Below are 26,562 nucleotides of genomic sequence, written 5' to 3' on the forward strand. Positions count from 1 at the left end.
TCAATTGGGCATTCTTACCTTTTTTCTCCCTTAACCATCTCAGAGGGACATGATCGGACAAGAGATTAAATCTCCGGCCTAGGCCTAGTAGATAATACCTCAATGTATCCATGGCCCATTTTATGGCTAAACAATCCTTCTCCACAATAGCATAATTTTTCTTGCATGGTGAGAGCTTCCACTCAAATACAGTATGGGATGCTCTTCCCCATTTATTTTCTGAGACAGCATGGCTCCCTACCCAAGTTCTGAGGCATCTGTTTGGACCACGACCTCCTTGCTGAAGTCTGGTGCGACCAGAATCTGATGTTTATATACAGCCTGCTTCAGCTTCTGGAACACCATCTTTGTGTCAGCAGTCAATTTAACTACGGTCGATTTCGTACCTTTAAGAAGATCCGTCAATGGTGTGGCGATTATCGCAAAACTTGGGATGAACCGCCGGTAATACCCCACAATTCCAAGAAATGCCCTCACTTGCTTCTAGGAAAGCGGTTGCGGCCACTTCTGAATCGTCTCGATCTTATTTATCTGTGGTTTAATTTTGCCACTTTTGACATAGCCTAGGTATTTGGCCTCTTCCTTCCCTATGGCACACTTTTTTGGATTCATGGTGAACCCCACACTTCTTAAAGCATCCAGAACCAACTGTACCTCTGGCAGATGACTAGCCCAGTCAGAGCTAAAGACCACAATGTAATCAAGGTGCGCTGCGGCATACTTCATATGCGGAGCCAGGTTCTGATCCATCGCCCTCTGGAAGGTGGCTGGGGCCCCCTGGAGACCGAAGGGCATCCTGGTGTGTTATAAAACACCCATCAGTCATCAAGAAAGCTGTCTTATCCTTGGCGTTTTTGGACATGGGAATCTGCCAATAGCCTTTTGTCAGGTCCAGGGTTGTAATGTACCTCATGGGTACAAGTCTCGCAATGAGTTTATCCACATGAGGCATTGGATAAGCATCAAAACTAGAGACTTGATTCAGCCTGCGGTAGTTGCTGCAAAACCGCCACTCACCGTCGGGCTTCGGTGCGAGAATGATGGGAGTCGACCATCCACTTTTCGACTCCTCTATCATCAAGCACCTTCTTCACCTCATTGGATACCAATGGATTTCTGCTGTACCTGGTGCTGCTGCTGTTTGCTCAAGATCAGGTGCATGAGTAGGTCCTCCATTTTGTCCGACCACTGTTCCAACCCTGTAGCCGCCTTCACCCAGGACATATGGTTTATCTACCGCTGCTACCTGTGTTCCTGGAAAGTTGTCCGCATCCAAGGCACCACTTGTGAAAGGTCGGCTCACTTTGCTGCTCCTCGAAGTAGACACAGAACCACATTTGATAGTCTCTGGGTGGTTTATTACTTAATAAACCAAAACCCAAACTAGAAACAGAAAAACAGCCTTTCTGGCTCTAAAGAAAGTAAACAGTTCATACACATACCTGCCCAGTGCTTCTTGAGCAACACATATATATGCAGTAGCTAGCAGTCTGGAGGCTTCCTTCCTCCACACAGTACAGACAGATACAAAAAAAACTAGCTGGGCATTAAATTTCCTCCAGCCACACCCTGGAGGTGGAGATATTGTGGATAGGCATCCCGCCTGTCTCTGACCTACCCACCATAAAAGCCATGCCCATATAGCATAATAATGGTGTGAATAGGGTTTGATCCTCTTCCTCTTGTGCCACCACCTCATTTATCATGGCCTGAATTGTTCTTTCCAGCATGCATATCAGGGGTATAGTAACGCTGATGATGGTATCATCAGCGCGTCTCCACCAGTCGGAATCGCAGCATTTCAAGTGCCAGTAATTTGGAAATGCAGTCATTCAGGACCATGGCTAATAGTGGGTATCTTCTTTCTCTCTTGGGTTTGGGGGATGGAAAACTAAGCACTTCCATGGGACAGTGTGGAGATGCTTAGTGACACTGGTGGTGGTAATGCTGTCACATGATCTCTTTACAGGGAGGCAGGTGGCCCTGTTCGTTGTGAGCGGGAGGGAGAGTCGGAGACTGGAGCAGAAAAGGGAGCAGAAGGATGCTCAGATCTGTCATGCTTTAAAAGCTGTGTACTTCACTGCACCTTGTGCTTGGAATTCAGATGCCTCATCATACAGGAGGTACTCAGGTCCAGAATGTTTGTACCTTGTTTCAGGGTTTGACAGCACAGCGTGCAAACCATCTGTTGCTTGTTGGCAGCACATTCTCTGAAGAAATGCCACACCAGGGAGCTCTTTTGAAGAAGCAAAAGCGAAACACGTGTTGGAGTGGTGTGTGGGGGCAGAAGGTGTCAGTTTGGTTGGTATTGAACTTTTACTATAGATTTCTTTTGATCATTATTCCCTTTCCTTTATGGTGCACTGCTGATCGTACAGACTGTAAGGCTATTTTTTGCACTATGCACTTTTTTGGTGATCAAGAGTAATTTCTATTATGGATTTAGCGTTCTGATCTTTTAAAAATTAAGCTATATACTTGTCCTTATGTTCATTTACACCTCTTATGCACCATATGAGAAACATTGGTACTAATATCATTGAGATATATACATTTTCTTTGCAATGTGCACTTTATCTACTTTTAATTTTTGTATCAATAAATAATTAAGTTCAGCAGTCTCAAATAATTTTTGTTCATTATTTGGACATACTATTTACAGTTTTCTCTACTATTTGCCAATTAAGCTTACATACCTTGCCCCCTGCATAAATTGTGATATTATATTTTGGTTTTTACCCATTTCCCTTGTTCTGTGATATCATTTTGTATTATTAATTGTAGTGTAATTATGTTTTAGATATATTAATATTAGTTATTTTGCATATTCATTTCTTTGAGTACTTGTTTTGGGTTATATATTTTGTGTATGGTATTCATTGTAGCATTATTAATTTTTTATTTATGGTATTTCTTTTCTATATAGGTTTTAGCTCTTTTGAGCTGTCTTTGGTGTGCTGATTTCAGCGGTGTGGTGGGAAGTAGCAGCCAACGTACTGGCTAGGGGGCAACTTCTGTGTCTTTGCACACTGCTCCTACTTTTTCTCTGCAATTATGCTCCTTTGGTGGCAACTGTGCACTTTCTGCAGTGGACAGGTGGAAGATAATTCAAGGAACCGCAACCACTATCAGCTCTTCAATCTTTTAAACATCTTCAACATCTTGTGGCCTCACAATTCGTACAGCAGTATTCGAGCCTGTGAAAGAACGCATGACATCCTATCAACTGTGTGCACCAGATGAAGGTATTTGTATTTAGGCATGAGGCAGGTACAGAATGACCACATCCTCTCCCTGTATCAGCTACACCACCACCATCAGCAGCTACACCAGCACCATCAGCAGCTACACCAGCACCACCATGGCCAGATCCCTTGTTTGATGATCTTATCATTTTTGGAAGGGTTTTTCTGAACACTACTCGCAAAGAGATGGCAGTAGTGTAGATTTATTTAATTTGCAACATTACTATCAAACACAGAGCAGTCCAGAACATTTATTTATTTGGCCTACAAATGGCAATGAGAAGGCTGATGCCAACTATTTCTTTTTAAAAGTACTAGAAAACACAGAGTGGTCCAGAAAATTTTTTTCTTTGGCCTACAAATGGCAAGGAGATGGCTGATACCAATTATTTTTTTCAGACTATTAAAAGACAAACAGCGATCCACAAAATGTATTTCTTTGACCTACAAATGGCAATGAGACTGCTGATGCCAATTATTTATTTCCCAAACTACTAGAAAACACACATCAGTACAGAAAATTATGTACTACCACAGGCAGGGTACACACAGCAGCTTAAAGGAACACTACTCCCACAGGCAGGGGGTGCAGAGTACATAGAGTGGCCTAATGGCACAGTACTCCCACAGATCGGGGTTGTAGAGTACTCACAGCAGATTGTATTGCAGTCAGAATCTGTCTCTCACTCCTGCAGCATCCTATACCTATCCTAATGTAAGAGGGTGAACTGTGATTACACCAGGAGAGCACTAGGACCCTGTGGTGTTTGCCTGTTGCAGTTAAGAGCAGGTGCTGCTAGTGCCATGGGATCTGTGTGTGCTGGGGGGTGGGGCCTAGTGTTGGCTGTCTAAAGCTGTAAGGGAAGCTTCCAGAATCAGAGAGACTGCCCTGAGAGACACTGTGTGTGTGAGAAGCAAAGAGACTCAATGCTGTAAGAGACTTTTTACTGCAATCTCTTCATCTTGGGAGCCTGAGACCTTGCTGTGGAACAAAGACTGAGCATTCCTGAGAGCTGTGTGACTATGGAGCTCTGTGGAGTCCCTGTTGTGATGAGCTGAGAAGCAATATTGGACAGATATTTTATACAGAAAAAAGGGTATTGCTTCCAGGAGGAGTCATGAGGACTACAGGTGGAGAGACGGCATCTTGAGGCTTCAGAACTATAAGTCCCCAGCGTTTGGGCTCAGCACTGGCCCGGAAGACAAGGAAACTTGTGTTGCTGCAACTGATTGGCGCCAAAGATTTGGGACTGGTTGCAGCCGATGCAATCTATATGCCTGAGAGGAGACTTACCTCAGGTTAAAGGTACCATAGTCATAGATACCCGGGTTTCCCTAGTTGAACCGCTTTAAGGACCTTTGTATTAAATTTATATGTATTGTTATTGTAGGTTTCTGTAGGTTACACCCAGTGTGCCATTCCAGGGGGGTCCCTTGATATCACTACATTCGATTTACACCTATTTTCTGAGTACCTATATTGACCTTTCTGATAGGTAAATTTATTTCAAATCCCAGTGTAATACACTCTTCAGGGAACCTTGGATTGGCATAGTGATTTCAGCTCTGGCTGAGTGAGTGAACTGTATAAGGGTATTTCAATCTGTTTCTTCCACATACTAAGTTCTACTTTATCTGCTGTTTGAGTAAAGACATTTTTGGGATTTCTGCCTCAGTCTCTGTTTGTGACCCACTGGATCTTATTCAGACATTAGACATTCAGTCATTACATTTTTGGCATTTTCGGAAGGATCCAGTGATTGTCATGGATGGAGGCGAGGAAAGAAATGGCCCTGCTGCACCAGCATCCCCCTCGGGGGTTGATGGTCCCCTGGCAGCCGCGGCGACTCCGGAAGGGTATGTGCCTGTCGGAGCTTTACTTCAGCACATGCCAAAATATGATGGGCGCAACATGGTGTTGCAGGTTTGGGCCAAGAGGATCCGAAGTATTCTGCGTATGTGTAATCTGGCCCCACGCGTGATGTGCCGAGCTGGCATTAAATGCACTAGAGGGCGATAGCAGGCAAATGGTCCAGATTCAGAGAGAAATACGTTAGAGAAGATTTTGGAACTGTGAGAGTGGAGTTTGGGAGTCAGAAATCGTGTGACCCAGCTTCGGTCCCTATTCTTTAAAGGGAATCTGTCACCTCATTTTTCCCCTATGAGATGCGGCCACCGCCATTTGTAGCTTATCTGCAGCATTTTATAATGCTGTTGATAAGCCCCCGATATAACCTGAAAGAGAAGAAAAATGAATTAATTAGACTCACAATGGGGTGGTCCGGTCGGATGGGTGTCGCAGTCTGGGACCTCCCATCTTCTAGCGATGACGTACTCCTCCTTGCTTCTGTCATGGCTCCTGCGCTGGCGTAATTCTCTGCCCTGTGAAGGGCAGAGCAGAGTACTGCAGTGTGCAGGCGCCAGGAAAGGTCAGAGAGGTACTCTGCAGATTCCCTATAAAGAATAGGGACCGAAACTGGGTCATATGATTTCTGACTCCCAAACTCCACTCTAACAGTTCCAAAATCTTCTCTAACGTATTTCTCTCTGAATCTGGGCACACCATCACCATCCGCCTGGTGGGAGATATTTCAGTCAACTAGTTTCAGAAGATGGCCGAGTGATATGACTTACCACCGCTAATAATGGCCAATTGTCAGTTAAAGGGATTGTGTGGATGCAGATAAAAATGTTTGGTCAAGAGCTGGGACAGAAAGGGATAGTGCTGGTGGATCACCCTCCCAGATGAGGGATGGAGGTGATGCGCGGAATGAATGTGCTGCGAGATTTGAACCACCAGATGTATGCCAAGGAGGGACCCGATACTGGACCCGTGCTACAAGCCACCGACCCACGCAGAGAATGTTACACCATCTAGTGCTGAGCTGCGACTTGCTGAAAAGTGCAAATCCAGGGGGCTGGGTGGGCCTGGTCTGAGTGCCATCTCGGACCCCAATCCTGCTGCCACCCAGACAGGAGGAACTCTTAATGCTGACTGTGGGAGCTGCATAGAGATTGAATGGGCTTGAAGTGCTATGGATCGCTCTCCCATCACACCCAGGGCAGCAGGGTACTTGGAACCAGGCCGATGTCAGGGGGAAGGTGTCACAGCAGCAGTGACCCGGTCTGTGGCCCTGGGCGCCCAATATCAATGGCGGTGATGTTTGTAATATAGTTTATATGGAAAGTTCGTGACGCCACCTGTGGTGCTTGGCAAGTGTGATGTTAGGCCGACGCTGCAGGCAGATCCTCTTGGACTGATGGTATGCGCAGCTTATATGGTAAAGCTCCCCACAGGCAGAGCTGTAGTCCCAGGGCAGTGTAGATGAAGTAACGGCGGGGAGGCGTAGATGATGTAGGTACAAGTACTCAGGTGTAACGGTGCGGAATAATTGGAGGACACCAGGGTGTGCGGTTCCCAGGCTTTACTCACTGTTTGCAGTTCACACACACGCCTGCCTCCGTACTGTGTTCTCCAGGTCAGGGCTCCAGCCAACCTCCAGGCCAGATAGGATTCTCCCTTCCACACTCCGCCAATATGTACCTTTACTGAACGACTCCTCCAATGCGCCTTTAGGTGCGAAGCACTCCAGTACTTAGTTACCCTGGAATGCCTCTCTCTAGGTGTTCCTAGTCTTTACTTGTATGACAGACAGCTGTAGCCTGCTTCGGGGACTCCTCACTGCGTCCCGGCTCTCTGTTCGATTGCTGTTGTATCCCTAGTCTATGAAGGGAGCAAAGCGTTAGTGGCTCACTACTCCTCCGGTGTCTGTTGCCGGACATAAAGATCCAATCAACCTCGGGGACCGGGCCCTGGCCTTTGCGCTCTGGACTGGAAGGGTTCTCTATCTTTCTTCAACCAGCTTCCCACTGTCCATCTATTCTCCTTCGTTCCGATGTGTTCTCTCTTATGGAATGTTAGGTTATCAATCTTATCAGTCTCTTTCTCTGTCTTTCTCGTGCCAGCAGCCAAGATCACTGGGACCTGCTGCAGCACGTCCCTCAGACACCCAATCTTCTCTCTTCTCTCTCCTACTCCAACTACTCCACTAACTCTCCCTCTTCCCACTCTTTTGCATCACCTCACTCCACCCTCCTCCCAGCACATCTTGTGTTACGAAGCAGGGTTCCATGAGGGGTGCTCTGCTAACCCCCAGCCTGAAGCTGTTGAGTGGCCCCACTGAACTATCCTGTGTGTGGAATGCAGGTGTGGAGCGTGGTCAGGAGTTCCCACCTTACCTGGATGGTGGGGCACTACACCTTAGGAGAAGGTGCAGTACCTCTGTGGCGACTGAAGCCTCAGGGGCGCCACTGCTACTCGAGCCAGCCCAACAGAAGTCCTCATTTGCCAAGGTACATGTGGCCTGGTCTCTGGCAACTGTGAAGATTGGCATGTGCCTGTCCGATGCATCCATGTTTTAGATGAGGCTGTTAGAATTCCTGATTGGACCATTCTGGCTGAACTGCTTGTGCCGGCGGAGAAGGTGCCTGACAAGGCATGAGTCGAACTGCGCCCAGACCAACAGTCATCCTGGACATTGACGATCGAGCTAGACTGGACTAAACCCCCTACTGAAGAATGGAATGGTCGTGTGATCATGGAACAGATGGGAGTGGATCGGGAGAAACTGACCTCCGTGAAAGTTGTAGCAAGTTTTGTGGGAGCTTCAAGAGACCTTTTTGCAACATGGGGAGGACTTTGGTTGTGCTCAGATGATTGAGCATGAGATCCCCACGGGGGGTTACTTCACCCATTAGGGAAAGATATCATCAAATCCCCCAGGCGCTCTATCAAGAGGTGAAGAGCATGATGGCCAGTATGCTGGACAATCAAGTGATCCGAGAGAGCCAGAGTCCCTGGGTGGCTCCTGTGGTCTTGGTCCGGAAGAAGGATGGGACCCTTCGATTTCTTGTGTACTATCGAAAATTGAATGCCCACACGGTACGGGACGCATATCGCTTACCCAGTATTGAAGAATCCCTGTCTGCACTGGGTCAGCCAAGTATTTCTCGACGTTGGATTCAGCAAGTGGTTACTGGCAGGTCCCAATGGCCGAAAAAGATCGGGCCATGATGGCGTTTGTCTTGCCAATGGGGCACTATGAGTTCAACCGGATGCCCTTCGGCCTCGCTACTGCCCCAGGAACCTTACAACATTTGATGGAACATTGCTTAGGTTATCTGAATTTTGAAACAGTCCTGATACAGTTGTGGCCAAAAGTATTGACACCCCTGCAATTCTGTCAGATAATACTCAGTTTCTTCCTGAAAATGATTGCAAAAACACATTTTTTGGTATTATTATCTTCATTTAATTTGTCTTAAATGAAAAAACACAAAAAGAATTGTCCTAAAGCCAAATTGGATATAATTCCACACCAAACATAAAAAAGAGGCTGGACAAAAGTATTGGCACTGTTCGAAAAATCATGTGATGCTTCTCCAATTTGTGTAATTAACAGCACCTGTAACTTACATGTGGCACCTAACAGGTGTTGGCAATAACTAAATCACACTTGCAGCCAGTTGACATGGATTAAAGTTGATTCAACCTCTGTCCTGTGTCCTTGTGTGTACCACATTGAGCATGGAGAAAAGAAAGAAGACTAAAGAACTGTCTGAGGACTTGAGAAACCAAATTGTGAGGAAGCATGAGCAATCTCAAGGCTACAAGTCCATCTCCAAAGACCAGAATGTTCCTGTGTCTACCATGCGCAGTGTCATCAAGAAGTATAAAGCCCATGGCACTGTGGCTAACCTCCCTAGATGTGGAAGGAAAAGAAAAATTGACAAGAGATTTCAACACAAGATTGTGCGGATGTTGGATAAAGAACCTCGACTAACATCCAAACAAGTTCAAGCTGCCCTGCAGTCTGAGGGTACAACAGTGTCAACCCGTACTATCCATAGGCGTCTGAATGAATGGACTGTATGGTAGGAGACCCAGGAAGACCCCACTTCTTACCCCGAGACATAAAAAGCCAGGCTGGAGTTTGCCAAAACTTACCTGAAAAAGCCTAAAATGTTTTGGAAGATTGTTCTCTGGTCAGATGAGACAAAAGTAGAGCTTTTTGGGCAAAGGCATCAACATAGAGTTTACAGGAGAAAAAAAAAAGAGGCATTCAAAGAAAAGAACACGGTCCCTACAGTCAAACATGGCGGAGGTTCCCTGATGTTTTGGGGTTGCTTTGCTGCCTCTGGCACTGGACTGCTTGACCATGTGCATGGCATTATGAAGTCTGAAGACTACCAACAAATTTTGCAGCATAATGTAGGGCCCAGTGTGAGAAAGCTGGGTCTCCCTCAGAAGTCATGGGTCTTCCAGCAGGACAATGACCCAAAACACACTTCAAAAAGTACTAGAAAATGGTTTGAGAGAAAGCACTGGAGACTTCTAAGGCGGCCAGCAATGAGTCCAGACCTGAATCCCATACAACACCTGTGGAGAGATCTAAAAATGGCAGTTTGGAGAAGGCACCCTTCAAATATCAGGGACCTGGAGCAGTTTGCCAAAGAAGAATGGTCTAAAATTCCAGCAGAGCATTGTAATTAACTCAATGATGGTTACCGGAAGCGGTTGGTCGCAGTTATTTTGGCTAAAGGTTGTGCAACCAAGTATTAGGCTGAGGGTGCCAGTACTTTTGTCTGGCCCATTTTTGGAGTTTTGTGTGAAATGATCAATGTTTTGCTTTTTGCTTCATTCTCTTTTGTGTTTTTTCATTTAAGACAAATTAAATGAAGATAATAATACCAAAGAATTTGTGTTTCCAATCATTTTCAGGAAGAAACTTCGTATTATCTGACAGAATTGCAGGGGTGTCAATACTTTTGGCCACAACTGTATATCTAGACAACATCGTGGTGTTCGGGACCTCATTTGAACAACATCTTGAAAAGCTGCATCAAGTTCTCCGGCGACTCAGTAGCTGCGGCCTGAAAATAAAACCAAAAAAGGTCAACTGTTTTCGAGTCAGATTGAGTATGTGGGGCACCTGGTGACCCTGGATGAGGTGCTACCTGTGGCAAGTAAGGGTAAGATGGTACAAGAGTGGCCGCCTCCTCACGACCTGCGAGAAGTGCGGGCCTTCCTGGGCCTAGCAGGATACTATCGGCGGTTTGTGCATAAATTCTCACAAGTGATGGGTCCTCTAAGCGAACTTTTAAGAGGGCCAGCGCTGAGTCCTCAAAACCGCCCCATTCAATGGGGGCTCCAGCAGGAAAAGGCATTTGATGAAGTGAAAACCGCCCTAACGAGTGCCCTGTTGTTCACGTATGCCCAGTTAGACACCCCTTTTCTGTTGTGCACAGATGATATTCTTCATGGATTGGGGCAGTACTAGCACAGGTGCAAGATGGCTGAGAGCGAGTGACTTCCTATGGCAGCAGGTCTTTAAGAGACCGACCGAAATCTGGCTAACTACAGCTCATTCCAGCTGGAATTGCTTGCTCTGGTGTGGGCAATGACAGAACTCTTTGCCAAGTATCTAACAGGAGCTGAGGTGCTAGTCATGACAGATAACAATCTGGCGGCTCACTTAGAGAATGCAAAACTGGGAGCGTTGGAGTAGCGGTGAGTTGTCCGCCTTGCCAAGTTCAATTATCGCATTAAATTCCGCTCCGGCCGAGAAAACGGAAATGTAGATGCATTGTCAAGGGTACCCCTTGGGTCCTCGGGGGAAGATATTGATGACCAACTTGAGGACACTGAAACTCCGGCCTTGGGGCAGATGCCTATCTTCCGCAGCGTGGTACACTCAAGTGGGGTGGCCACCGGGGTGCCCTGTGTCCTGGGTAAAACGCACTCAGATTGGGCAAAGGTCCAGGATGGGTGCCAGAACACTGGGTACAAAACGAGGTCTGGTCCAGTGCAGAGGACATGGCTCAACGGTCCATGGAAGGAATGAAACTACTGCGACAATGGGAAAAATTGTGTTTGGAACAGGGCCTTTTGTATCGTAAGGTATACCTACCATCTGATTTCCAGCAACGGTACCAACTGATAGTCCCTGTGTGGATGGATCCGGTGGTTGCTCGTGAGGCACATGAGAAGGGGGCTCACTTTGGAAGTGAAAAGAAACTTCAGTGGTTGCAGCGAATCCTCTATTGCCCTGAGTTGGGAAGGATGGTGGTAGACGCGTGTTGGCAGTGTCGGATCTGTGGGCTCAGCAAAAGCTCTGAGCAGCGGGCTCCCACCCAGTCTATTAAGACTTTTGCTCCGCTAGAGCTACTCATGATTGACTACACATGGGTCGAAACACATGGAGGGAAAAATAGTAACAAAATTCTCTTTGGGGTCTGTTACAAACCCCCAAATATAACAGAAATCATGGAAATTTTACTACTAAGGCAGACAGATGAAGCTGCAACCCATAATGAGGTCCTTGCTATGGGGGACTTTGTTTCCCAGTTAATATCTCATCAGGGGAAATGCTGAAGACTTGTATCGGAGTGAGGTGGAAAGAATATGTGACTGGTGTAAAGCCAATAATCTTGTACTCAACACTAAAAAAACTGCTGAGATGGTTGTGGATTTTAGGAAAGATCAACATGAGATACTTCCAATCTACATCCATGACGAAGTGGTTCTTAGGGTCACAGAGACCAAATTCCTTGGTGTTATCATCTCTCATGATCTTCAATGGGGGAAAAACGTGGATGCTGTTATAAGAAAAGCACAACAGAGGATGTTCTTCCTGCATCAGCTGAAAAGATATGGTTTGTCTAAGAATCTGCTGATCTTATTCTTTAATGCTTTCATCAGATCTGTGATTTGTTCCTCTCTGATAGTCTGGTATGGGGGAGCCACTGCGCATGACAAACTCCGCTTACAAAGGACTTTCAGAACAGCAGAGAGAATTATAGGCTCCCCCCTGCCTAAAATCCAGGATCTTTATGATAAGAGTATTCGATCCCACGCATTGAAAATTTCATCCGATCCCTCTCACCCGGGACACTCCTCATTCCAACTACTCCCTTCAGGACGTCGCTTCAGAGTCCCCAAATGCAGTACCAACCGCCATATGAACAGCTTCTATCCACTCTCTGTTCAACACTTAAATCGTCATGTGTAGACTATATACTGTATCTGTCTTGTTAGATGTTACTTGTTGTATCTGTTGTTATATATTATGTTGCCTCTTTGCCACAAAGAATTCCTTGTATATATGTAATATGTACTTGGCGATAATAAATTTGATTGATTGATTTGATTGATATCCGGGTAGTTAGAGACCTGCAAAACCCATAAAGGCAACAGGTTTCTGCTAATAGCCAAGAATAATTATCTTTCACAATTGGTGCAGAGTCCAACCAGAGGAGCAGCACTTTTAGACCTAATACTATCTAACAGACCTGACAGAATAACAAATCTGCAGGTTGTTGGGCATCTAGGAAATAGCGACCACAATATTGTACAGTTTCACTTGTCTTTCGCTAGGGGGACATGTCAGGGAGTCAGAAAAATAACGGAATTTTAGGAAGGCAAAGTTTGACCAGCTTAGAGATGCCCTTAATCTGGTTGACTGGGACAATGTCCTCAGAAATAAGAATACAGAAAATAAATGGGAAATGTTTAAGAACATCCTTAATAGGCACTGTAAGCGGTTTATATCTTGTGGGAATAAAAGGACAAGAAATAGGAAAAACCCAATGTGGCTAAGCAAAAAAGTAAGAGGGGCAATTAACAGTAAAAAGAAAGCATTTAAACTACTAAAGCAGGATGGCACCGTTGAAGCTCTAAAAAACTATAAGGAGAAAAATTCTTTATCTAAAAAAATAATTAAAGCTGCCAAAAAGGAAATAGAGAAGCACATTGCTAAGGAGAGTAAAACTAATCCCAAGCTGTTCTTCAACTATATCAATAGTAAAAGAATCAAAAGTTAAAGTGTAGGCCCATTAAAAAATTGTGAGGAAAGTATGGTTGTAGATGATGAGGAAAAAGCTAATATATTAAACACCTTCTTCTCCACGGTATTCACAGTGGAAAATGAAATGCTAGGTGAAATGCCGAGAGACAAAGAAAACCCTATATTAAGGGTCACCAATCTAACCCAAGAAGAGGCGCAAATCCAGCTAAATAAGATTAAAATAGATAAATCTCCGGGTCCGGATGGCATACACCCACGAGTACTAAGAGAACTAAGTAATGTAATTATTTCTTCCATTTAGAGACTCTATAGCGACGGGGTCTGTTCCACAGGACTGGCACATAGCAAATGTAGTACCAATATTCAAAAAGGGCTCTAAAAGTGAACCTGGAAATTATAGGCCAGTAAGTCTAACCTCTATTGTTGGTAAAATATTTGAAGGGTTTCTGAGGGATGTTATTCTGGATTATCTCAATGAGAATAACTGTTTAACGCCATATCAGCATGGGTTTATCAGGAATCGCTCCTGTCAAACCAATCTAATTAGTTTTTATGAAGAGGTAAGCTATAGATTGGAACAAGGTGAGTCATTGGATGTGGTATATCTTGATTTTTCCAAAGGGTTTGATACCGTGCCACACAAGAGGTTGGAACACAAAATGAGAATGCTGGGTCTGGGGGAAAATGTGTGTAAATGGGTAAGTAACTGGCTTAGGCTGGTTTCACATTCGCGTTAAAACGACGCTGCGCACTGCGTCGTTAAGCCCCGCCCCGATCCGGCTCCCTGCACGCCCCATCCGGGATCACCGCCTACTTTCGCATTTGCACGCATGCGATCGGCGCACCCTATCTTTAGCATTGGGTGCGCAGATCATGCGCTGCCAGTGTGAAAGTAGCGTGCTGCGCACTTTTGACGGTGCGCCGTGCGCGCCGAAATGCAGCATGTTGCACTTCGGCGCGCACGGCGCACCGTCAAAAGTGCGCAGCACGCTACTTTCACACTGGCAGCGCATGATCTGCGCACCCTATGCTAAAGATAGGGTGCGCCGATCGCATGCGTGCAAATGCGAAAGTAGGCGGTGATCCCGGATGGTGCGGGCAGGGAGCCGGATCGGGGCGGGGCTTAACGACGCAGTGCGCAGCGTCGTTTTAACGCGAATGTGAAACCAGCCTTAGTGATAGAAAGCAGAGAGTGGTTATAAATGGTATATTCTCTTACTTGGTCGCTGTAACCAGTGGGGTACCGCAGGGGTCGGTGTTGGGACCTATTCTCTTCAACATATTTATTAACGATCTGGTAGAACGTTTGCACAGTAAAATATCGATATTTGCAGATGATACAAAACTATGCAAAGCAGTCAATACAAGAGAAGATAGTATTCTGCTACAGATGGATCTGGATAAGTTGGGAACTTGGGCCGAAAGGTGGCAGATGCAGTTTAACAATGATAAATGTAAGGTTATACACATGAGAAGAAGGAATCAAGGACATAGATCTGGGGATTTATTCTGACAGAATTTTATAGGCTGAACTGGATGGACTAATGTCTTTTCGGCCTTACTAACTATGTTACTATGTTTTGATAGGGTACTCTACGTCGGGGGACTCCTATTGCCTGGTAAGGACAGATCACTTTACCAAGTATGCTGTAGCTGTGCCGACAAGAGACCAGACGGTAAAGTCGTTGGCTGAGGCCATGTATCGACATTTCTTCAAAGTGTTCGGGTGTCCGCAGAGAATACACTCGGATCAAGGGGCATGCTTCCAGGGGACACTGATGAAGGAGCTGCACCTGTTGTATAGTATCGAGCAGTCGAGAACAATGTCTTATCACCCCCAGGTTAACGGGGCATGTGAACGCTTTAATTGGACCCTGTTGCAAATGTTGAGGACATTAGAGGGTCAACAGCAGGCCTGCTGGCCTGAGTATCTCCCCGAATTGCTGTGGGCCTACAATAATAGAGTGCACAACACTACAGGCTATTCGCCACACATGTTGATGTTTGGGAGACCCAGACGGGACATTGAGGATTTTAACATGCTGGATCCCTCCTCCAATCTCCCTCGGACTGCATCCGAATGGGTACGAGAACATCGGCGGCGGTTGAGGGTTGTGCATCAGGTGGTGGGTGATCGCCTTCGTCAGGTGGCCCATAGGGACACGCGACCTGTGCAAACAGCTGCTCTCTCCGGGAGACAGAGTGTTGGTGAGGGCAAAACGACGGTCAAGAAAGCTGAGTGACCGATGGGAGAAGACTCCATATTGTTAAAGAAGGGGTTAATTTCTGTTCTGTATATAATACTAGAAAATAGTATTGTGCAAGAATGACCTTTTATCCAGTTATCAGTCTACGTGCAGATTTTTTATGGCCTGATAGCTCTGCATATATTCCAAGAAATTGGTCCAGAACATATTGTTGCTTCCAAAATTCTGTAAGTCAGGCCAAATTCTCTTGAGAACTTCAACTCTTGAACCAGGTCACGCTGACATATGAAAAGTGCTAGAATGTTCCCCCAACATTTTGTGTAATCTCTCTCGTGTCTCAGGATGTATTTGACAACCAATTGTATAACTCATATTTCTGCCAGATTATTATGTAACCTCCCTTTTTATTTTACCAATTGTTAAGTAATCTTATTTTCTGTGATCTTGTTCTATAAAAGATCAAGCTGTCAAACTACACAGACTATTTGGAAAGACAACGAGCCGTCTGTCTCTCTGATTATACCTTATGGGTACCCATGTGATGAGGCTTAGTTATACCCGAGGAGACATAGAAATCTGATCTGATCTGATCAGTATCTGATAAAAAAGCAGGTGAATCCTGAAATTCCAGTGTATGAGGTCGAGCAGGTGGGGACAGGGGGGCCAACCCGTAATTTGCACGGTAACATGCTACAACGCTGCTGGTTTGAAGATTCGGCTCCTATTCCCATAGAGCCAGAGGATGCGTCTCAAGGGATGGGTACTCAGTGATTTTGAATTTGATGGTGTGCCTTCTCCTGTGCCTGCTTACTTGCCTCATTTGACCAATTTGTCTCCGTGTGACGAGAGTGTTGAGAATGTGGTGGATCCTGCTGAGGAGAGAGCATCAGGTCAGCTTCTTGGTCCTGATGCTGTGTCACAGGACGCCATGCCACAGGAGGAGGCAACCTCACACGCGCCCTCTGTCAACATCATGGAAGAGGCTTCTGCTCCCTCTGGGGCTGTGCTTGTTGGAGTATGCCTCAGGAGAACTACCCGATCTGCAGCAGGAATACTGCCCCACTGATATGCTCAGAATGGCTTTGAGTGGGGAGGTATGTTGGGGACGCCAGCCTCTAGTGGGGTGGCATGTAAGAGGGTGAACTGTGATTTCACCAGGAGAGCACTAGGACTCTGTGGTCTTTGCCTGCTGCAGCTAAGAGCAGGTGCTGCGAGTGCCCGGGGATAAGTGTGTGCTGTTGGTGGGGCCTAGTGTCAGCAGTCTAGAGCTGTAAGGGAAGCTTCCAGTATCAGAGAGACTGCCCTGAGAGACACTGTGTGTGGAGCAGCTTGTGAGAAGCAAAGAGACTGAATGCTGTAAGAGACTTTTTACTGCCCTTAATCCCCTAAATCTTGGGAGCCTGAGACCTTGCTGTGGAACAAAGAATGAGCATTCCTGAGAGCTGTGTGACTGTAGAGCTCTGTGGAGTCCCTGTTGTGATGAGCTGAGAAGCAATATTGGACATATTTTATACAGAAACAAGAGTATTGCTTCCTAGAGAATTTGTGAGGACTAGAGGAGAGACGGCATCTTGAGGCTACAGAACTATAAGTCCCCGGCATTTGGGTTCGGCACCGGCCCACAAGATGAGGAACCTTGTGTTGCTACAACTGATTGGGGCCGAAGATTTGGGACTAGCTGCAGCCAATGCAATCTATATGCCTGAGAGGAGACTTACCTCAGGTTAAAGGTACAGTTAGGTCCATATATATTTGGACAGAGACAATATTTTTCTAATTTTGGTTCTAGACATTACCACAATGAATTTTAAACAAAACAATTCAGATGCAGTTGAAGTTCAGACTTTCAGCTTTCATTTGAGGGTATCCACATTAAAATTGGATGAAGGGTTTAGGAGTTTCAGCTCCTTAACATGTGCTACCCTGTTTTTAAAGGGACCAAAAGTAATTGGACAGAATAAATAATTGTAAATAAAATGTTCATTTCTAGTACTTGGTTGAATATAAAATCATAAAAATGTTGTCTCAGTCTAAATATATATGGACCTATCTGTACATAGTCATAGATACCCGGGTATCCCTAGTTGAACCGCTTAAGGACCTTTGTATTATATGTATTGCTATTGTAGGTTTTGTACATTCGATTTACAAATGTTCTCTGAGTACCTGAATTGACCTTTCTGATAGGTAAATTTATTTCAAATCCCAGTGTAAAACACTCTTCAGGGAAACTTGGATTGGCATAGTGATTTCAGCTCAAGCTGAGTGAGTCTCAGTTTGTGACCCAATGGATCTTATTCGGACCTCTGGTCATTACACTAATAAGAGCAGAATGGTGGTGGCACTCATTATCCAACTTATATACAGGCTGGGTCAATCGATGCGCCGGCCAATCACAGTCATGCCAATACTGGGCATGGTTTTGATGTCTTCGGTGTTGCCCACAGTCTAAAAGTTTGATGATTGTTGATTAGCTGTGCTGAAGCCGTTCAATAAGCTTTATTAGATTACAGTAAAAGCCCAAGTTTTGGGGTTCAGTACCAGACACTAGGTGTCTGGTACAGACCCCTAACTTTACGGTTATGTCAGCAAGGAAGTTAGGAGTCACACGGCATGCTAGTCAGTCATTCATCTATATTTGTGTGTTTGTGTAATATATATTTTATTATAAACATATACAGTACATATCTACCTCTGAAAAGCGTAGCAGTAATGTGACAAATGCAGACGGGCACTTGTGCCTAATAGAAATGAGCGATAAAATTCAGGTAAAATCCAAATTAACTAAAAAAAATCCCACAGTCCACCAAAATGAGAATTTTTAGATAATTCTCTTCCTTGTTGATTCTGCCATATGGCTGATGTTAGCCGTAATGAACCAGAAAAGGCCAGGAAATTGTGAAAAAAAAACATATCTATCTATATTATCAACCTTGCAGCTCATGTCTTCAGCTCCCCTGCTTCACAAGTGTCACATTTCAAATGATAAATGAATATTTAAATCCACATTTGAAAGAGAGTACTATATGTCACTATCGCTTTTATATTTTTTGGCTATGTGCCTGGAACACAGTGTTAAAAAAAAAGCATTAAGATGTCATCTTCAATCAAAAACACAGACGTGGTCACATATATACATATATACTCACTTGCAGGACTTTTCCTTCTTCATCACAAACACACATAATAACTTCAACGTTTCTCTGTGTAGCTTTGTCGAAATCACCATTTAGCAATATAATGTAAATATCGTTCCTTACATCACCTGTATAATAAAAATCACAACATGATGGAAAGAAATATAAAATATGCTAATAATGATATGGCTCTTCTTACAATTTTAGCTTATGATATACTATTACATTGCCTGCTTTATACTATACTTTTAAGCAGTGCTCCATTTTAAAGGGCTATTCCCATTCATTTACATGGGAATTACGGAAACAGCATTGCTCAGCCACTCAGTCAGAGCCAGTACAAAATTATTTCCATCAATCATCAAAGTTTAAATTGGAAAAACCCTTTGCTATTCTATGCACATCCTGAGGGACACATAACAACCGTTTGTCACGTCGCCGTCAGAATCGGGGCCGGCTGTTCCGCCCTCAGCCACTAGGAGGCGACGGACTGTCACGCCGCCCTTGGGCTCGGGACCTGCTGTCCAGGCCTCGGCCACCAGGAGATGCCGGACTGACATGTCGTCGATCTCGGGGCCTGCTGTTCCGCCCTCAACCACTAGGAAGCGCCGTGGCTCGCGCCCGAGTGAGGGCGGCAACAATGAAAGGGCTTCTGTGCAGGCGTCTACTGGACGCACACTCCGCTCCTCTGTCAGTCATGAAGGGGCTGGTGCATCATCATCAGGTCTGGTCCTGGGGGCGGTCCTGATGACATCACCAGCCCGGGAGCCTGTGAGGGACGACCTGATCCCTCAAATACCTTGGGGCTGGGCTTGCAAGCCGCCGGATATATTCTTGGTTCCCCTACGTGTTACTTGTGATTGCCTATCGTTAACTCCAACCTCAGCCTGAACTTCTGACTACTCTGTTGCCTGCCGCTTTTGTACCTTGCATTTCTCCCGATTACTGACGCTGACCTTGGCCTGGATTCCTGACCCCCTCTACTGCCTGACGATTTTGTACCTCCACTACTCTCCCGGTTTTTGACCTCTGCCTGGACTCTCGACTCTGCCTCTGCCTGCCGTTTCTGTACCTCCACTGCTCGCCTGGTTTCCGATGCCATTTTTGGCTCCCTTCCTGCTTTTCTATTGCGACCGTTCTGCTCTGGCACTCTGCTCCTGTTGAGACAGCGCTTCCTGGGCTCTGCAGTAAATCCAGATCCCTGTATAGGGGTAAAGGGTGTCGGTGCTACTCGGGGCGCTGCCTGTCTGCAGCCCAGACTTGCAGACGGACGCGACACCGTTGTATAGAATTCCCCTCACTACCTCACAATATATATAATAATTTAAATAAGCCTTCAATTTCGTTATGAAAAATATTCACTGCCCTTAATTTGTTAAACCTGGATATTTATAACGTGCTGTGAATTTTCTGTTTCACACAGCCTTTAGAAAGTCAAGATTTGTACTGTATTTTGCATTTTGTGTCTATGTTAAGAAATTGTATCAATTCTCCTGCTATGCAATTTCCCATTAACTTTTTTTTATTGATTTTTCATTCACCCCCACATTTGATCACTTGCTCGCTCTGGTCACCTACACCTCAAAAACATCTCTAGAATTCAACCTTTTATTACGTTTGACTCTGCAAAAACTCTTCCTTTTGCTCTTATTCACTCTCATTTGGACTACTGCAACTCTCTACTACTCCCTACAGTCTCTTTCTTACTAAACTCTCATATTTCTGATCCATCCTAAATGCAGCAGCCAGGATTTTATTCCTTTCCAACCACTTCACCGATGCCTCTACCCTCTGCCAGTCATTGCACTGGATGCCCATCCACTACAGAGTTGAATATAAACTTATCACTCTCACCCCCAAAGCACCCCACGGTTAAGCAACACACTACATCTGATCCCTAATCTCAGTCTACCACATTACCCATGCCCTTCGTTCTGCTAATGACCCAAGACCAACGTACTCAATAGTCCAAACTTCCCACTCCCATCTCAAAGACTTCTCACGTGCTGAGACAATTCTTTGGAATGCACTAACCAGGACAATTTGATTAAATTCCCAATATTCACAGTTTTGAGCGAGGTCTAAAAATGCACTAACCTCACTTTGCCCATACAAATTTTTTTTTGCAAAATCAGGACCCTAGTATCTGTTCACACACCATCCATGCACTTAATAGCCCTCTTTTTCTGCACTTGAACACATTTTGGCTGGTGACCGGATTATGAAACATTATGTGAATACCCTATTTATTATATAGATGGTTGGATCATACCAATATAAGCATGTTTAACATTTTACCCTTCACCTCTCCAGTATGTCCTCATAGCTTGTAAGCCTGCGAGCAGGGCATAAATCCTCTTGGTATCTGTTGAGTTATGTGCTATTCTGTAATGTCTCAATTGTCTGTTCAAGTCCCTTCTAAAATGTAAAGTGCTGTGGAATATGTTGGTGCCATAAAAATAAAAATCATCGTTATCATTTTTATTGGACCTCTTTATCAGCATTCAGCCAGCACTAGGACTTTTGAAAGCTAGAATTTCCTTTCCATTAAGTCTTCTTATATCTTTTGGCTGTCCGTAACTTATATCTGGCCTCTGTGTTATATCTGTATACAGCTTGACAGGTGATTAAAAGCTTAAAGATAAAGATCCAACCACTTATTTTAATCCGTATGAGCATTTCTGCGTTCATACACAGATTACACTTGTCAACAGGCAGTGGACAGAAAAATACACCAAAGGGAGATATCAGATGGCTGAGACTTTGAAGTGATTTTTGTGGGGGGTAATTTTTAAATTAAGTAACTTGCTGATGATACTTAAGGAGATCAAGTACAGTGACCATTGAACTCAAAGGGTGAATTAAAAAGTTATGGTCAGATTTTTAACAGTGTTTTGCACAAAATTGTAACCAAATTTAACAGGAATGCTGTGCTTCTGTGCAATTAACAGTAGAACTGTTACTTGTCAGCAGCAAATGAAACCACCCTTAATCAATTTATTATTATTATTTATTATAGAGCCATTTATTCCATGGTGCTTTACGTGTGAGGAGGGGTATACATAAATAAAAACAAGTACAGTAATCTTAAACGATACAAGTCACAACTGGTACAGGCGGATAGAGGATCCTGCCTGCGAGTGCTCACAATCTACAAGGGATGGGTGAGGATACAGTAGGCGAGAGTGTCTGTATGTGTACTATATACACAGGGTGCAGTTGGGCCCATTTGGTCTTGTAAACTGTGGTGTCTGTTCACATGGGATGCATTTGGATAACGCTAGGCAGCCCGTCTGATCTAATAGTATGGGCATAACTAATAGGCTGTTAACCTGGATGCTGTGCATTACCATTGTTACCATTGCGTGAACAGCGCCACATACAAGTCTTCATTGTGCATTAATATTCCAAGCAACTGCCCCCTCCATGCATTGGTAGGTTGTGAGAGTTGTCTCATCTGTATTCTTGCACCTGTGTTGCCGCCATCTTAACTATGGGTGCACTGCACCCTAATAGTGCATTTGTTTGGAGGCCTGGGCAGGTAAGGGTTTTTCTGCCTTTTTGTTGGATTTTACAAGCTCAGAGAGACCATTTACTGCAGTTGTCCCGACTCGGGGTAACACCATCTACCCCACGGAGTGCTGAGTCCAATAATGCAACAACTTAAACCCCGGCCAGACCAAGAAGGAGATTATGAGGCCATCAAGCAGGCCCTGTTAAATTAGTGCCAACTGACTCGTGAGGTTTACCGTAAAAAGTTCTGGAACCTCCAAAGTGGCACACACAACAGCTACAGTGATGTGGTGCATGGACTCAGAACCCACTTGGACCAGTGAATTCAAGGATTGTCAATGGACACCTTTGAGATGCTGATGATAAAAGACTAGTTCCTACATCTTTGCCCAGCTGAGGTGCGACAGTTCGTGATGGACCGGGAGCCAAAAGACGCAGATAAATAAGCGCAGATCGGCGACACCTACGAGGCCAACTGTAAACCGGAAGTGCGGAAGCCAGTCACCGCCAACTGGAGATGGAGTAAGCCAACAACCAACCCCAGTACCCCTGCCAGCCAAGTCACTGGAGGCCCTGTCCCCTTTGCCAACACAGGGCCTACATCTGACCCTTGCAAGTGTTATTTCTGCAATCGGACTGGACATCTCAGTGCCACTTGTCCAGAGATGCAGAAGAACCCCCCAGCCAAGGCCTCAGGGCCTATTGCAGCAGTTCTTTTGGTGGGTGGGGCAGTTGGGAGGACCTGTGAAAATTTTCATCATGTCACCATATGGAGCAAGGTCGCTATAGGCCTCAAGGACAAGGCCAAACGAACCCTTATCTGACCCAAACTTACGGCCCCTGAAGAGATTATTTTGGGGAAAAACCTGACTGTCACCGGGAATGGGGGCATCTGCTGTCCCTTGCCGATGGCCCGGGAGGGGGATGAAGGAAGTGGGATTGTCCGAAAACTTGCCCACCGTTTTGTTGGGGACTGATTTGGGGAGGATACTCACGTATTATGTCCCTGACACCCCTATCCAATCTGATGCTGAGGGTAAAGCTAATGATAAAGATGTGAATATGCATACTTTACCTGACAGTGATTTACCTGATAATGATTTACCCAATAGTAATTTACCCAGTAATACTTTACCTGATAATTTATCTGATATTCATTATATATCTGAAGGTACAGTAATACTCAGTACTCAGTCACGCTGCGGGGTGAGATGGCTGAGGAACCCCTAACAGGAGCAAGAGACAGTGCTAAGGGAAATTTGGAGAGGCACGGGAACCATGAGGAAGGTGATGCCTTGCAACTGATCAGTGCCACAGAGAATGGTAACTGCATATAGCACTGCTCCTGAGGTATTGGGGGTGGATGGGAAGGTAGTACCCATAGACAAGCAGGCTGTTTGGACTGTGGTAATCCCCAGGGAGATGGCCTACATAGCCGCTGTAACCCGTAATCAGAGTGCCCAGATTGCATATAACGCCCTGCCTTCTGGACCCTCCTTAGTCAGAGGGATGACTGAACCAGAGACAGACCCAGAGCAGGTCCCAGAGGGTTCCCATGAGGAAGGGACCATGATATCACTTCAGGCTGCCCCCAGCCAGGAGTTACAGGCTGCTCTGCACTCAGATGCGAGCCTGGAGACCTTGAGACACCTCGCCGAGTTGCCCACCTCCGAGACTGATAAGGAAAAGGTATTCTGGGAATGATGGAGGTTGTACCGGGAGACAGTTCCCGGTAAATCCCAAAAGGAGTGGTTGAGGCAAAGACAGCTGGTCGTCCCCTGCAAAGTTAGAGGTGAGTTGTTACGGATTGCCCATGAGATTCCACTCGCTGGACACTTGGAGATCAGCAAAACTAAGGCCTGGCTGTTTCAACACTACTATTGGCCCAAATTGGGGACAGATGTAACAAAATACTCCTGCATCACCTGTCAAAGAGTGGGAAAGTCAGGGGCTGCACCGAAGGGCCCTCTGATCTCTCTGGCGGTGATAGAGGAGCCTTTCCAGAGGATTGCAGTGGATATTGTAGAACCACTGGCCGTACCCAGCAGCTCTGGAAAGCATTACATCCTTAATGTGATAGACTATTTGAAGGCTAGTGGAGGGTCTGTGTAAGAAAATGCAGATGAAGCTTCTGGTATCGAGCACGTATCACCCCCAAACCAATGGTTTGTGAGTGCTTCAACAGTACCCTCAAACCACATGCTAAAAATGCTGGTTGAGACTCAAGAGCGCGACTGGTAGCAGAACCTCCCACATATGCTATTTGCTTACTGAGCGGTTCCACAGGCCTCTACGGGGTTTTCTCCCTTCGAGCTCCTATACGACAGGCGAGTTCAGGGACCCCTTGGGTTGGTAAGGAAATCCTGGGAAGAAGAGCTGAGCCCTTCAGAAGTTTCCATCGTGGAGTATGTCATGCGCTTCCTTGACAAGATACAGACCTTGATGCAGTTTGCATATTAGTTCTATTTTATGAATTACATTTTGCCAAAATTGCTTTTTTAAATTATCCATTAGAAGTTATATCCTGTGTTAATGGAAAATTAGAATTATGGAAAATCCTTCATTTGACGGTTTTCTGTTCAGTATACACAATCCCACTTCCCTATCTGTAAAATTTTCTCTATGTAGCCTACCTGGCATAATAATTTCAGGGAATCCTAGCTTTCTTGCAATCACAGTAGATCTGTCCACAAGGTGAGGGTAGACTTTCCGAATCTGAACAGAATCACCAGCCAACATTTTCATTGTAACCCAAAGACCTAAAAAAACAATAATTCAGAAAGCAAAATGTAACAATCATCAAAATAATTTAACCTTTGTGCAAGTTTTTATATTGGTTTAATCAGTTCCCAATTTTAAAGCCTGAAATGAACTAATTTGCCAATTAAATTTTAATGTCTCTACTGTATGCATTCGTCTTATTGGGAATCGGTCCCCTTAAGAAATGCTGTTTACCTGCAGATATAGGGTTAATCTGCAGGTATGTAAAATTGAAATCCTGCTTGACTGCCTTATTGGTGCATCAGCTACTAGGAGAAAATGAACTGGTAGTCTCATTGTAGTCACTTACTGCCAGCCATAGGGGTCATGTAGGGAGATTTTCAGTGATCATGGCTGCATTCACTTCCTGATACTTTTGTTCAAAGCTTGCTCTGCACACATGTACACTGTGGAGCAGGCTGTCAATCAAAGTGTCTGGGGGTGATTACAGCCACACTTCTGAGATTGGACTGTAACAGCCCTCAACATCTCACAGGTAGGCTATAAGTTTATTTTCTCCAGATAGCTGATGCTTTAGTTTGTGGTTATATAGGATTTAAATGCTGTTTAGTGCAAAATGTCATGTAAAATAACGCCACTGATCTGTGTGGGGTTAACCTGCAGGATAATTGTGTTCTGACATCATTTGGTGCCTGGACGGAGTGTCCTGCTGCCAGGAGAAAATTAACTTTATTCCTCCCCGCCTGCTATCAGTCAGTGCCAGGGGTGTAATTATGGCCTCCGCTCTCCATACACAGAGCAGTGACTGAAACCATGCCAATGCCCCCCCTTTTGACTGCCAGGGAAAGTAAAGTTAATTTCCTTACAGCAGCAGGGCTTTCAGTGCTGGTTCCCAATGATATCAGAACGCTTTTAACCTGCAGATTAACCCCATATCTGCAGGTTAATAGCGTTATTTTACATGACAGGTTCCTCTTAATAAGCATGAGAAATAATTTTGCTAAGTATATATCATGGGTCATGGCTATGCCCCAATCCAAATTGGCTTAAGCATTAATTCCTGACATGTATTGGGCAGAAAATTATTGTAACTTGCCCAAAAGGGATTATAGTCAAAGTGCCCTTAGTTAATATAATTAGCTATTTAATTAAGACCTCAGTAAGACTTAAATGTACATTTCCTAACTTTTCATTGGTAGCCGGCGCTGCCAGAATTCTTTCATTTAAAGGAGTTTTCTCAGAGTATTTGAAATAACTGGGGAAGGCGAGCTACAGTATATAAGACATTCTGTATAGACTTGGCCTTAAAGATTACTGTACATATAGTTAAATGGAGCTCTTCCTGAGACAATTTGCTATATTAAATATTACTAGAGCAAGTATCAGAAAGACATTATACAGTATATCATTTTACTGCAGCCTGACAGTCATTCACCTTGTCCACCGCTGTCTCCTTTTAGTGATGTGACTTTGTTAAGAAGACTGTGCAAAAAATCATTCTCTGCCCCAACCCTGAAAAATGCAAAGAGAAGATGATTTAATTTGACAGCGGTTATTACTTAAAGGGGTTGTCTCAAGATGAATCTTTAGGAGAGCGGCAATCCTGGTAACATAGTTTTGAAGGCTGAAGGAAGACCTTATGTCCATCTAGTTCAGCCTATTTTTAGTGCAGCTGTTCTGCATTGTTGATCCTTTGGAAGGCAAAAAACCCACAGAGTAGAAGCCAATTTTCTCCATAGGGAAAAAAATTCCTTCCCCTAAGCTGGGTCAACCATCTACCTATAATATTCTGTTATTTGTAACCTTCTATACTGTTACTCACAAGAAAAGCATCCATTCCTTTCTTAAATTCATTCAGTGAGTTGGCCATCAC

General features: G+C 44.8%; 1 protein-coding gene across 1 annotated transcript in view; it reads right to left on the minus strand.

The window, feature by feature from the left end:
• DOCK2 (dedicator of cytokinesis 2) overlaps nt 1–26,562 on the minus strand; it is a 1,017,649-nt gene that overhangs the window by 774,431 nt on the left and 216,656 nt on the right. Inside the window, exons 12-14 of the mRNA XM_073573729.1 lie at nt 26,125–26,201; nt 24,602–24,727; nt 18,468–18,583 (exon numbers count right to left, since the gene is read on the minus strand). Coding sequence (XP_073429830.1) covers nt 18,468–18,583; nt 24,602–24,727; nt 26,125–26,201 — 319 coding nt within the window. The remainder of the gene's footprint in view (nt 1–18,467; nt 18,584–24,601; nt 24,728–26,124; nt 26,202–26,562) is intronic.

This window comes from Dendrobates tinctorius, unplaced genomic scaffold (assembly GCF_039654945.1).
Source record: "Dendrobates tinctorius isolate UK_male_01 unplaced genomic scaffold, ASM3965494v1 ptg000036l, whole genome shotgun sequence".
NCBI lineage: Eukaryota > Metazoa > Chordata > Amphibia > Anura > Dendrobatidae > Dendrobates > Dendrobates tinctorius.